Source organism: Puntigrus tetrazona, chromosome 18 (assembly GCF_018831695.1).
Source record: "Puntigrus tetrazona isolate hp1 chromosome 18, ASM1883169v1, whole genome shotgun sequence".
In the NCBI taxonomy this organism is placed as follows: Eukaryota; Metazoa; Chordata; class Actinopteri; order Cypriniformes; family Cyprinidae; genus Puntigrus; species Puntigrus tetrazona.
This window is the reverse complement of record NC_056716.1, coordinates 1,274,844-1,287,975: the sequence shown is the minus strand read 5'-3', so window position 1 is coordinate 1,287,975 and position 13,132 is coordinate 1,274,844. Positions and strand designations below refer to the sequence as shown.

General features: G+C 36.7%; 1 protein-coding gene across 2 annotated transcripts in view; it reads left to right on the top strand.

The window, feature by feature from the left end:
* luzp2 (leucine zipper protein 2) overlaps positions 1–13,132 on the top strand; it is a 92,578-nt gene that overhangs the window by 48,006 nt on the left and 31,440 nt on the right. For both annotated transcript variants that reach the window (XM_043216771.1, XM_043216770.1), the window contains exon 2: positions 9,980–10,091. In XM_043216771.1, the coding sequence (XP_043072706.1) occupies positions 9,980–10,091 (112 nt within the window). The remainder of the gene's footprint in view (positions 1–9,979; positions 10,092–13,132) is intronic.

The window sequence follows — 13,132 nt, the reverse complement described above, 5'->3', positions numbered from 1 at the left end:
ATCATTAAAAAATATATTTTGTTAGTTCGTTGACTAGTTGGGCAGTAAGATAATTAATGTTAATGTTTTAAAAGGAAATCTCTTATGCTCAGTATGGATACCATTTTCAGTACATTTTAGTCCTATTTTGAAATATCTGTAATAAAAAAAAAAACAGTTTTAATACCTTTTAAAATACTAACATTTTTTTCTTGTCATGGCAAATCTGAATTTTCAGCAGCCATTACTCCAGTCATCTGTGACAAATGAAAAGGTTTTTAATGTGCTTCAACTTTGGAAATTGTAATGGTTACTATTTTAAATATTCTTTGAATACACAGTTAAAAATAGCCTTGAAATAAAATATTTAGTAAAATTATAAATGTCATATTCTTCAAATTATTGCATCCTTAACTTCTTCCATTTACTTCAGTGATTTAGTCAAGTTACACTAGAAGTAGTAATTATTTTTCTTAATTAATTTTCAGCAATTATCTATTGCAACTGATGCGAGAGTAGGAGAGTATAAAAACGCTTGATACGTTTGAAACATATCATAACACTTTATTTTAGAGTCTCTTAATTAGTTGCTTATTAACATGCATATTACTACAATATTAGCCATTTATTAGTAGTAATTAAGGACATTTTAATTCCTCATTCTTATAACCTTATAATACATCCCTAATCCCACCCAATACCTAAACTTTAACAACTACCTTATAAGCAGCAAATTAGTTTGCGTATACAAAAATGTATATAGATGCACATTTGTCTCTCTCTTTTGCTTCATGGGTAGAGACACTGATGCAGATGGATCAGTCGAGGTTGAGCGAGGACTGTTAAACAGCAACATCATTGGTCGGGATCAACACTTGGAATCATTTCATTTAGCAAACATTGGCAAATGCAGCAGTTGGCAGCTTCTAGCATGGAGGAGCACGGCCCATGCAGCCAGAGCTCCACAAAGACGGATGAGGGGTCAGGATTGCGGGGAGACCTTTGGCGGTCTGTATACCGGAGGAGACTACTGCCATTTGACTGGAACAGGACTTGTGAGGTTTCTCGCTCCTCTTGGCATGCATACGTTGCGAAGTTGGCGTGACAATTCATAATGCAGGCAACGAGGGTTAATAATTTCTCCTCACAAAGGAAGCAGGTGCAAGCCCGCGGCGATATGCGAACGCTTTGAGTCGGCTATACTGAGGATAAATAGTCAGCACTGGCACTTCCGTAAGCACATAGGTGCTAAGCAGGGATGTTGAATTCCCTGTTTGCACTGTGAATTAAAGCCTTGTGAGAAAACACTGCACCTGAGTCTAATTCCCTACGGGCGACGAAGATTGGCATGCTTATTTAGTTCGGCTCCTTCTACCTGCTACAGAACAATAAACAAACAAAGTATTACAAAATCCCATTCCCGCAACTTCAAATAATTGCTCATATTATCTAATACGTAATCGAGATGTATTATTCCCAACCATCGAGGCCTTACATCTTACTCTGTCATTTAACATAACATTTAACTATCGGGTCTATAGGTCTGATTAAGGAAATGACACATAAAGCCATTCTCAGATCCCAGAATCCAGTGCTTCGCATATATAGTGCTTACCTTGGGAAGCAGCTCGATAATGAGGCGCCACGCGACTCGAGGAGACACAAAACACTTCATTATGGACCGTGGTGAATCATTTTTACTGCTTGCGTTCATGTGAGCTTGCGGTCTGAGAACACCTTATCATTTTCATTTAATCCAAATTGATGTAAAAGGATTGAATGCTACTTGATACTGTGCATCTTTGAAATACAATTACGGACCCGACGGAATAATAATAGTCTAGTCTGGGTAACATCGGCACTTAGGGTTATGAACTGATTTTAATTTTGCTCTTTCAGTCCCTTGTGTGCAAGAAGAGAGGGAGAGAGAGAGAAAAAGAATAGTTTGGGCTTTTGTAACGTAATTTCTCGTCCTGGTACTTGAGTTTCTCCTCAAGTTTGAAAACAACAGAAAAAAAGAGCACTATACTGTTCAAAGGAGGACCAATTCTCACTATTAACATGTTGCATATTAGCATGCACATTACTAGCATATTAATTGTTTATTATTACGTATAATGCACATTTTCTGCGTGAACATATTCTATATGCATAATCCGAACCAATACCTAAACTTAATAACTACCTTACTAACTATTAATAAGCAGTAAATAGAAGTTTACTGAGGCAAAAGTCAGGTTAATAGATAGTTATATAGTAAAATTAGTAAAAACTAAAGTGTAAAACCTTAAAATAAAGTGAGGCCATAAGAACTTTTAAAGTTATAGCCAAGAAGCATTTTATTATTATCAGTATTGAAAACTTGCTACTTAATATTTTTGTGGAAACCATGACTAATATTTAAAAATATTTTTTCAGGATTATTTGAATAGAAAAAAAAGGCATACATAATTGGTAATCTTATCTTTACTGTCGTTTGATAGATTTAATGCATGCTTTCTGACTAAAAGTACAAAAGAATGAATCAATAAATGAAATAAATGACCCCAGACTTCTGAATGGTGCTGTAATGTCTCTCTAAATTGTATGGACATCAATTTTTTTTTTCTTCTTTGACCTCTTGTTACTTTCTCAACCAGTTTTCTACAGTAAAATCCTTGACATTTGAGGAGCAGATTCAGGTTTGTACAGGTTCGTTTATCGCCTCACTCGCCTGATAGTTAAACGTTTTTTCCTCTTCTTTAATAACACAAAATGGCAAAAAAGAAAATCAAATTAAATTTCCTAGAAGGATCATTGAACCAGGGCAGCGCTCCTAAACGCTTCGCTGGAGAAAGTGTGTACACGTGTGTCCTGAGCTTTTGAAAATTGCCTTTGGAGCGCAGAGGCCCCGAACCATCCCACAGCGACACTTTACCCTTCCTCACACTAAACCCAAAAGGTCATTCTTTTGTCTTTGCAGGCTCTGTCAGATTGCTGTCTTTTCTCGTATGTGAGAACGCAGAGACGCTGTGAGCCAGTCAATACAGGTATCTGTGGGTAATGGAAAGAGATTGATTTTTAATGTTTCACTGCCCTTTGGAATGAAACCAAGGCTCTTCTCACCATATTGGTAATCCATGCGACATAATTAAAATGCGTACTCAGTGAATTAACCGGGGATAGTTACTCTTGCCTAACAAGATCACGCTTTTAGTCAGTTTAGTATTGTGATCGGCCAAACCTCAAGAGTTATAAAATATTATATGTGTAGATATTATATATAGATATAGATGAGAGCAATCACACTAGAAGTTCATTGAAATTAAATCCAATTGCAGATTTACGCAGAAGTCAAATAGCACAAGGTGTGATTTGTAAACCTCCTGTGACTTTTTCCTCCATAATCTTAGTGGAGCAATCTGTCATGTCTGGTCAGTATGGCATATTGAGCTGTGATTTGTAGGATGAAATTGCAGCATTGCATGCTGAACTGCTCTTGGCACAGCATGCAGCTGGACGATTTCCAAGCATCACTCATTCTTTTTCCTTTTTGCTGATTGATCACTGCTACAAACACCTTTGAGTTGTGAACCTGGTATTCCAGCGCCTTTTTCCTTGCTTTCCCTTCCAATAAAATGGCTTGTTTCAAAACATCAGATTATTTAAAGCTTGGATTTACACCCAAATCAGGTTTAAAGCTAATTGTAATGCTGAAAAGAAGATTATGTAGAATACGTTCAATTCTGCATGGATGACCAGGTCCGGAAATAAAACTAAATATTGTTACTGTAACCAAGATTACTTTAGTTAAGTTAATGTTTTACATAATTAATGTGGAAAATAGATAATAGAAAATAGATAATAATGATAAATAAATAATAATATTAAATATAGCTGCAAGCAGCAATTACGGGGCCACGCACTTCCACCAGCAAAATGGGGAGCATGGCGTGTATCAGACCGAATGCAACAACGAGTAATAAAAGCACTTTATTTATTGTAATTGAAATGACTGAAAAATCATAAATACAACCTCTAGTAGTATGATTGAAAATCACTTTTGACCTAAAGGTGACACTGTTGTAAAATTATATTAGTGTGTTCCGTGTGAGGTGACAATGGCACACAAAGCTTTGCAGAAATATAGCCTAAGAGTCATTTTGACACTATGCCTAAAATTCATAGTGGCGCTGTGAAAAAACTATTTTGCGTATCGACATGAAATTAAACTTTTTTTTAAACTCTGAAGACGTCTGAAGACGATTCGTGTCAAATCTGGTGAATATTGGACAAATGTTCTAGGAAAGGTAGGTTTTTAACATAAATATTATGGACAGGAAGTTCAGCCAATTATGACAAAATAGGTATTGATGTTCTCGGCATGACCCAGGGAATGCAGCAAAACCAGTTTCACGAAAATACGTCAACAAAAAGTATTAGCATTTTTTGAAATCTCATTATTTGACTTTTGATCATAAGAAGGTGCTGCCGCAAAACTTTTTGAGTGCCTTCAGGGCATAGTGCCGAAAAAGCATACTAAGCTTTGTAATGAAATGTCAAGGCGTTTGTGAAATATAGCATTTTAAGACAAAATTAGACAAACCTTTCAGAAGTTATAAGAAAAAATAATAAATTTTTTGTATCTCCTGACCACTAGGGGGCACAGATAGCCTCAGGTCATGCTTATGATAACACTCAACAAGTTTGGTGTCAATAATCCAATTTGTTGCAGAGATATAGATTTTTGCTGGCTCTTCGTAGAATTCTTTTGTCTGCTATTTGAAAACGGTTAAGCCAATTCTCTTAATTACATAACTTTTTGCCAGCATGATCTGTAGATGGTCTCCGAAAATCAGATGAATCGTCAAGGAACAGTTCAAAATAGTATGTTTTACGAACAATTAAAAATTGCAATTTTTTCAGTTTTGTTGTCCTTTTGAATCAGCATAAACCAAGGATTCAGAGGAAAAATGATTTTTATTTTGTGGATTTTACTGCGACATCGTCTAGCAATGCAAAGTCAAATTCCAATGCTTTACCTGATATGTAACATTGTTTTTCTATCAAAGTATTTAGTAATTTCTTTTTCTGTGCCTTTTTTAGAGAGTGCTCTCATGCATGCACAGCGAACTTTACTTTTACTTTGCTTTTGTTCAAATTTCCAAAAAATGTTGTAAATGGTGGTTTAAAAGAAGTTTATTAGTCGAATGTGGGATAGCTTGGGAGTGGGACCAATCGTTCCTGTTTGGTTCAGAGATAGCACTTTGTAAAGCATTCAGATAGGATTAGCAGTTCAAAAGTTATTAAACATTTATGAACAATAGGTATTTTTAGCCGTGGGTGGCTGTTTCTGTCTTTGAGGGTTAAGTGTTCATCGCATTACCACATTTCAGAATCTTGACGGAAATAGCAAGTACAATTCCTTTACACATTTTTATTGTTTAAATGCTATGAATTCGACTTGTCTATTCACATTATATATAGTAAGAAAGAAGACATATTTGGTTGCAGGGACCATCTTTATGAGTGAGCCATTGAATCATTCACTCAGTTGACTTAGTAGAACAAAAAAAAGTTATTTTAACCTATTGTCTGTTGAACTTTCGTCTACATTCAGAGCTACAGCACTCATGTGACTTTGCTTAATTGTATACAAAATGACAATTTAAATGACTGTTGTTGTGTACAATGATGAAGGGCTTTATTTGTTTCTGTCTGTTAGTTCAATGACATGTGTTTTAATTACATCCTTTCCAAACTAGTTAAGGTGTGCTGTGCTGTGAGGCAAACAAAAATAGCATGATTAGACAATGTAAAATATAGTCATAGAGTGCTTGTCAAGGACATAATTTATTGCATTAGGACAGACTATAGCTTAGTGGCTCAGTGCATGCATGCTCTCTAATATTTAGCAGTGTTCAGAGATGTATTAAGGGTATTAAATTGGCTAAAAAAACAAAAAAAAAAACAAATAAAAAAAATACTCCAGATCCTGTGACAACACTACCAGTCTGGATGTAATACTGGGGGCTCTAGACACCTCCAGCTGGGCATTATTAAACAGCTTAACATCCCACCAGACAAGAGAGCAGCTGGAAAGAATCATATCACATGTCTAGAGCTGGAAACGGAGTCAAAACATATCTATGGGAAACAACCCCTGTACCTTCCAGAAATACCTCAATTAATTTGTTATTTTAAACTGGATTTAATAGGACAAGCAGGCTATGGCTGGTGCCTATCTAGTCACGTCTGCGTGCCTGAACGAAATGCTCAATAATGCATTATGGATTATATTTCAATTTCAAGATTACGCCTGGGACAAATTATTAATGAGATATCAGGCAATTATGAGTCAACTCTGAAGCTCAAACTCAAGCCAATTTCAGTGAATCAAAGCAGAGCGACGGTGATCTGAATACAGAAGCAGAGAAAAAAGGTACTTTTTAAAAAAGTGCACTGGCCGCAGGTTGCATCCAGATGTTAGCATGCTTGTTATGTAGTAGAATAATAGATGAGCATTTCATGGCAACTACTCATGGAGTGAGAAACAATGTGAGTTGGAAATTTCACGCCCCTCTAAACTCAGGCTCATAGAAAAATATGTGCGCAGTATTCTGTATTAAAAAAAAAAACAAGTGCCATAATTTTTAGCTTTACCTGCATAAATGATTTTAGGCAACATTGTATTTCATTGTATTGCATTAAACTCATTTTAAATATACTGTAGTTTTTGTGCTTCCCATGTGAGTTGCTTTTTGTCGGTTTAGGCATCGCACACCATTATCCTGATCAATAAACTGTATTGTGTTTGTGCAAAGCATGAAAAAAAAAAGTTCAACCCTGTTCATGTTTATTTCCTCACAGCGGCATTCATTGTGCCTGCATTTGCACGAGCTGTTGCATATTTATTTGCGTTCTGCTGCCGTTGAAAGGTTTTATGCAGATGAATAGGCTAGAAAGTGTGGAATTGAGATGGCCGGTTGAACTCCAATTTTTATCTCCATCCTTCTTGTACGGTACCTTTTCTACAGGTTTAGTCTCAGTATCATTGGTAAGCCTCCACATTATCCAGCTGTCAATCCCTTGCTGTCTCATAAAGCTTGATATAAAACAAAACAGTATGCATACAAGAGACAGTGACGTCCCTGCACACAGCTCGTTTAAAGAATTGAAAAGAAATGTTGCTTTCCCCAGCTATTTTTCTTTTAGTGCTTTCCTTTTTATCTCTCTTTTCTCCTCCTTTTTGTTCTCATTCATATTTAATGCAAAATTGACATAACCAAGAATCTCAAAGCATGCAGAAAATATATAGAGGACATTAAATCCCACACATCCCAACAGGCTGTTTAGTGGCAGATGTTTGGTCATAATGCTCAGCAGCTGCAGGATGCATTTGTCTCTGTTTGAGCACAACTATTCAACTACATTTATTTAAAAATGCAGAAGGTATAAATACAAATCTATCTATCTATCTATCTATCTATCTATCTATCTATCTATCTATCTATCTATCTATCTATCTATCTATCTATCTATCTATCTATCTATCTATCTTATCTATCTATCCAGTCCATACAGTTCTTTTAATATTCAGGGTGCTACAATTTCTTTATTGGATTATGTAATTCTGAAAGCCCATAAAATTGCACTGTAAAGCCATTAGCCTTACAGGAAACGTTCAGTCCGACAGTGGCTAATGGAAGATGAGGAGCGATGGGTCCTGCCTTGTTGGCTAAAGCCCAGTGACACTCCATCTGATCTTTACCTCTGCGATGGAGGCCAATGCATTCATACTGAGCCGTAGCAGCAGCTCGTGCACCGGACTCGTGAAACTCAGCACTTTCCACTTTAATGACCAGGTCTCAGCACTTCTTCATTACGAAGGAAGATCAGTTTCATATAATTCAAAGTCAAGCGCAGAGACGTACTGGGTGGGTAGGGAGGTTCTGTCTAATGAGGCTGCGTGCGCGTGTGGTTGTTTCCCTGCCTGTCGTGTGCTGTTATTCAAAGCTCCCTTCATCCCGAACAATCAGTTTTTCAGACAGCATCACCATTCATGTGTGCAGATTGTTTCTGGCAGATCCTTACAGCTAACCACCTTTTCTTCAAGAAGGATTGTGGTTTATCGTCAGCCTTCACATGGTGTGGCTCTAATCAGAATTATGCGATCGCTGGCATCGTGGAGCAGTAGAGTGCAGCATGCGATTATAAGGCTGTTTGTCTGACAGGCTGATTCTCATTAGAACACTTTCTGTGGTCTCTCTCGTATGAGAGCCTGCCAAAACAGCTGTGTCAAAAGAGGTCACAGCATAATTATCGGCCCGTGACAGTAATGACCAATTTATTCCTCATATGCGGAGAACAGACTTTGGTTATCTGTACCGTTGTGGCGATGAAGTTGTTCGTATCTTGTAGCATTCCCCGTCATTTAATGGCAGCTGCTCGGTTGACGCAGGAAGCATGCGATTTTGAAACTGTTCTCCTTGTTAATAGAATCATCTGAACTCATGTGTCACGGATTTTGAATAAATGTGTTATTTTTATTTACTCGGTGTACTAAAAGAATTGTTGAGAAATGTGCTTCTTGCTGCCAGGTATTGTAGTAACAGCATTAACCAGCAGGGGCTAACTAGGTCACATTAACCAGCCGTACCATGACCCCTTGTTTAAGCCAGAATATATTACTGACCTCTCATTGGTCTGCCCTATTCATCTATATTACCCAACTGCACTGAATAATATCAATCAATTCCGCGAGCGAGAGCAAGATTTCGTTTTCTATCTTTCTCTTCAAGCTCACACCCTTGATCAGTTTCACAGACATCACACTGTGGGAGTTTTATAGGCATGATGCTCTCCAGCATGATTTATTTATTTCGCAGGTGTTGCTTTCTCATCATGGAAATTCGTATGACTGTGCTTTAGTTTCCCTGACATAAAGCTTAAAGGTTCAGCTGTGAGCTGCACAGGATGCATTGGCAAAGAGCCCTTTGTTGAAAGCATTTGACTGTACTCTACATAAACTATTTATGATTTGTATTTGGGACGATGACAAAAGGAAATCACGGCACATTATATTTATTTATTTATCTTTTTTTTTTTTTTCCAGGCAGAGCTGCGTCTGTCTTTTTGGCTTGGCAAAGTGTCTATGATCTGACAGCGAAGTTCAGAATAAATATGTATATGTGTGTATTTATGGAGGCTGGATGTTTTGTAGCTTATCAGATATTATGACACAATATTTACAATGGAATAAGAGTTTGAGTTGCGGATTTGATTGGTTAGCATGACCCCAATAGACACCGCTGATACATTATTGTATCGTATTTAATTTAATTTATTACTGTTCTTGCCTACATTTATTCTGAAAGGACACACACACAAAAAAAGTTATCCAAAAAAGGATTACTGTTGCTTATCAATGCTGTTCTTTTGAACTTTCATCAAATAATCTGTAAACGTATAAGCAAAAATGGTATTTGTTTGCAACATTGAGAAATAACGTAGAATATTTGATAATGATAATGATAATGTTTCTTGAGTACCAGATAACTAGTGACACCGAAGACTGGATTAATAATAGTTTTGTCATTACAGGAAGAAACTACATTTTGAAATATGTTCAAATAGAAAGCAATTATTTTAGATTGCAAAATGTTTTATTGTATGATTAATAATTAAAAAAAAACCTTCATATACATTACATATACCTCCCCAATTATTAAAAAAACGCTGCACTTTTGAACTTATATATTATATATTTGAAAGCTTTTAAAATGTGAAATATGTTTATATTTTACATGTTGCCTGATGCGACTTTGAGTCCAGGTCACAAGTTCTAAGTTCTTTTTCAGGATTTTGATGATGAACTATTGGATGTTTTCCTTGAGTTCATCATCCACTCACAATAGCTCGAGTCCCTTCAGGCTGCTGTAACCTGCCGTGCAGAATGAATTCGCCAGGCATGCCATAGATTTAAAGAAGTCATCTTCCTATTTCTTTTCTCTTCCTGTAGCTATGAAGGGCTGGAAAAGAAGCTGAAGGAGGTTTTCACAGAGAGGACAGGAATTTTACGACAACTCTCCAAAACATCAAAGGAGCTGGACAGCATAAAGGGCAACCTGCAGGTAAGATCGGTCTGGCCATGTGATGTGGGAAAGTTAAAGGGGTTTATGTTCCTTTGAATGTCTAAATAATCCATAGTGCATATTTGTTACATAATTTAATGGTTTTGCACTAGCTGTAATGCTATTTATGATGTTTCTGTTACTCAGATCTTAGTCTGTTCTTAACATGTTTTGCTTTGCTCTTTTATGTTTTGTTGACATTTTCAGAAGCATACTTAATAAAATTGTAATCATTTGGTGCATAAGTTTATTCCTTTTTATGAGTTTGTTTTTTCCATAATATTTATGTTTTAAATCTTTGCAAATACCTAAAACAAAAAGAAAACAGTTTTCTGCATTTATTAGTCCAAATTAGATGAATATTTCATTGTTCATTATTATTCCTACGTGTAATTAACAGAATTATCACTACAATAATACTATACTTGTTGTTTTTCTGTCTCAAAAATGTTTTTATCTCATTCTGAATTTTAAAGGGATAGTTCACCTAAAAATGAAAAGCCTGTCATCATTTAATTACCCTCTTGTCAATCCAAACGTGTATGACTTATTCTGTGGAATATAAAAAGTAAAGACTGGTAACTGTTTGGTAACCAACATTTTTCAAAATATCCTCTGCTTTTGTGTTCCACAGAAAGAAAGTAAGTCACATTTACTTGATAAATAATAACATAATTTCATTTTAATTTTTCTGTGAGTTATCCCTTTAAGCATAAACCTCACTGAGCATGCATACTGTAATCAGTTGCTCTGAAATATTCACATCCTACAAATAAGGTCTGTTTCATGTACTTTGCAGTGTTTGTTACTCAAGTAGATTTGTAAACTTGCTGGCTGAACTAGCAGTTGCAAATAAAAACACTGTATTACATGCTATTGCGTGTGCAAACTCCAAAATCCTTATGAGTACAATAACCTGTTGGATTCTGTACTGTGAATTTAAGAAACCACTAAACCAATATACAGCACACATAGTAGTAGTTAAAATGCAGTAGAATACAACCAATAATTAGCCAAGCAACTATAAAAAACCAAAAGAACATTAGTAAACCTGGCAAGTGGACCTGCAAAAGCGGTGTTGGCATATATGGAAACAGATTAGCCACAAAGAGAATGCATTATTCCAGGCATCTGAGCCAGTCAATCAAATACTTGATTGCCTTGTCCAATGGCAGTCAACCAAGCACTGGTGTCTGAGAACCATACGCTCCAAATGAATTCAATATAATTCATAGAGAGATTTATTGTTCTGCTTGAAGTGCTTGGAGCATTAATGGATAAGGACAACAACGGAGTAAATAAAATTGACAGAAATAGTTTAAAAGAGCTTTTTTTCCCCCTCAAAAATCCATCTATCGCTGAAATTGGTCGTCATGATTTTGATGCATTGCTGTTACTGGATAATCTGTTCATTGGAATTCTCTCCTACAATTCCTCCATGAGAATGCATAGTAATGGCCAAATAAGTTTAATGGTTCTGTTAGGACGTTATGTGCCGGCTCTAGTTGGATATGCAAGAGTAGCAGAACCTCAGGGGCCCGACTGCTGGACGGCATCTGGAGACACCCTGGCCCTACGCCGAGCTGCTAGATCCCTTGAGTTCAAGTCTGAAATATCCAGTGGATTTTGTTGTAAAAGCATGATCAACTATGACCTTTTTAGCATGATCAATTATGTATATGTGACCGATTAACCTTTTTGTAGAGCAGATTTACTGTCCATACTGTTTATTTTTATAATGAGATCTCCCCTGAGTGCTGCTCATCATCATTAAACTTCGCCTGATGGAGCCTGTAGTCTTGGCAAGGGTTTGTGGGTTTGTGCCGGCACATTCCTGCCAGCTTGGCCTGAATAGACACTGCAATGCCAATCTCAATACAACTCAACAGCTGCACAGATGGTCTTCCCCTGACAAAGCTTTGCTGCTGTTATTCACTGGAAACACAGAGGAGTCTGAGCGACAAAGCAACAGTAATGGCCAATACAGTACGTGTCACATCTGAAAGTGTCCTGAAGTCAAGTGACGTGCTGTTGTTTTAAGTGCTGCTACATATTTGAAATTCTCTAATGTAATTATGTGGGATAATATCTGCTAAACCTAGGGTTAGAACTTCAGTATTCAAATTTTGACAGTACTAAAGCATAAACATAGTTCACATACTTCTCGGAAAAAAAACTATGCAATAGACATTTGTTCTACTTTTTAAATGTGCGCTCGGTATCGGAATGTCTGTTTTTGCTTTGGTCTGTGTGATTCCACCCCCTGCCACATTATTCAACAGTATTATGATACCCTGGGTTGCCAGTTGGTGGAAAATATAGCATATTGCATCCATGGAAGCCAGCAAACAAACTAGGTCAGAGATGACACATTTTACCCAAGCTAAAAAGCCTCTAAGGGTGTTTTCACACTTGGTCCTTTTTAAAGGTCTGAACATGGTTCGCATGATTTTTGACCCATATGTGAACACTCCAAATGAACTCAGACCCCTCAGAAGCGAACCGAGCCAATACCAATTCTTACGTATTTTACTGAGGTGACTAATTCATATTAATTTGTATGGTCTCATTTGTATGACATGGAGTAGGATTGTACGAATTCTTGTACCCTTCTGAAATTAGCCACCCCATAAAACTTGTACGAATTGCAGAGAGATTGTTGTGACCATTATCAATTGTGCTCAATTGTGTTCAATCCTCAATTAAACACACCTGGGGCCTGTTTCGTAAAACAAGTTTACCGAATAAGCCAGGCTTGTTTCAGTTTGCACATTTTAAATCATCTGGCAACATATCAGACTACCTGAAATAAACCTGGCTTATTTGGTAAACTTATTTTATGCAATAGGCCCCTGAACCAGCTAATCAAGGACTTGCCTTGTAGTGTTGTCATAAGTAGTGATTTCGGAAAGCCGCATTTATCAGTTAACGTGGCTTTCATAGGTCAGTGCTTCTGACACATAGACGAATCCAACGACAGATGCCTTCTTCAAACTTTGTGCTTATGTGTGAGTGCTCAGCTATGATCATGTTAGCCACTC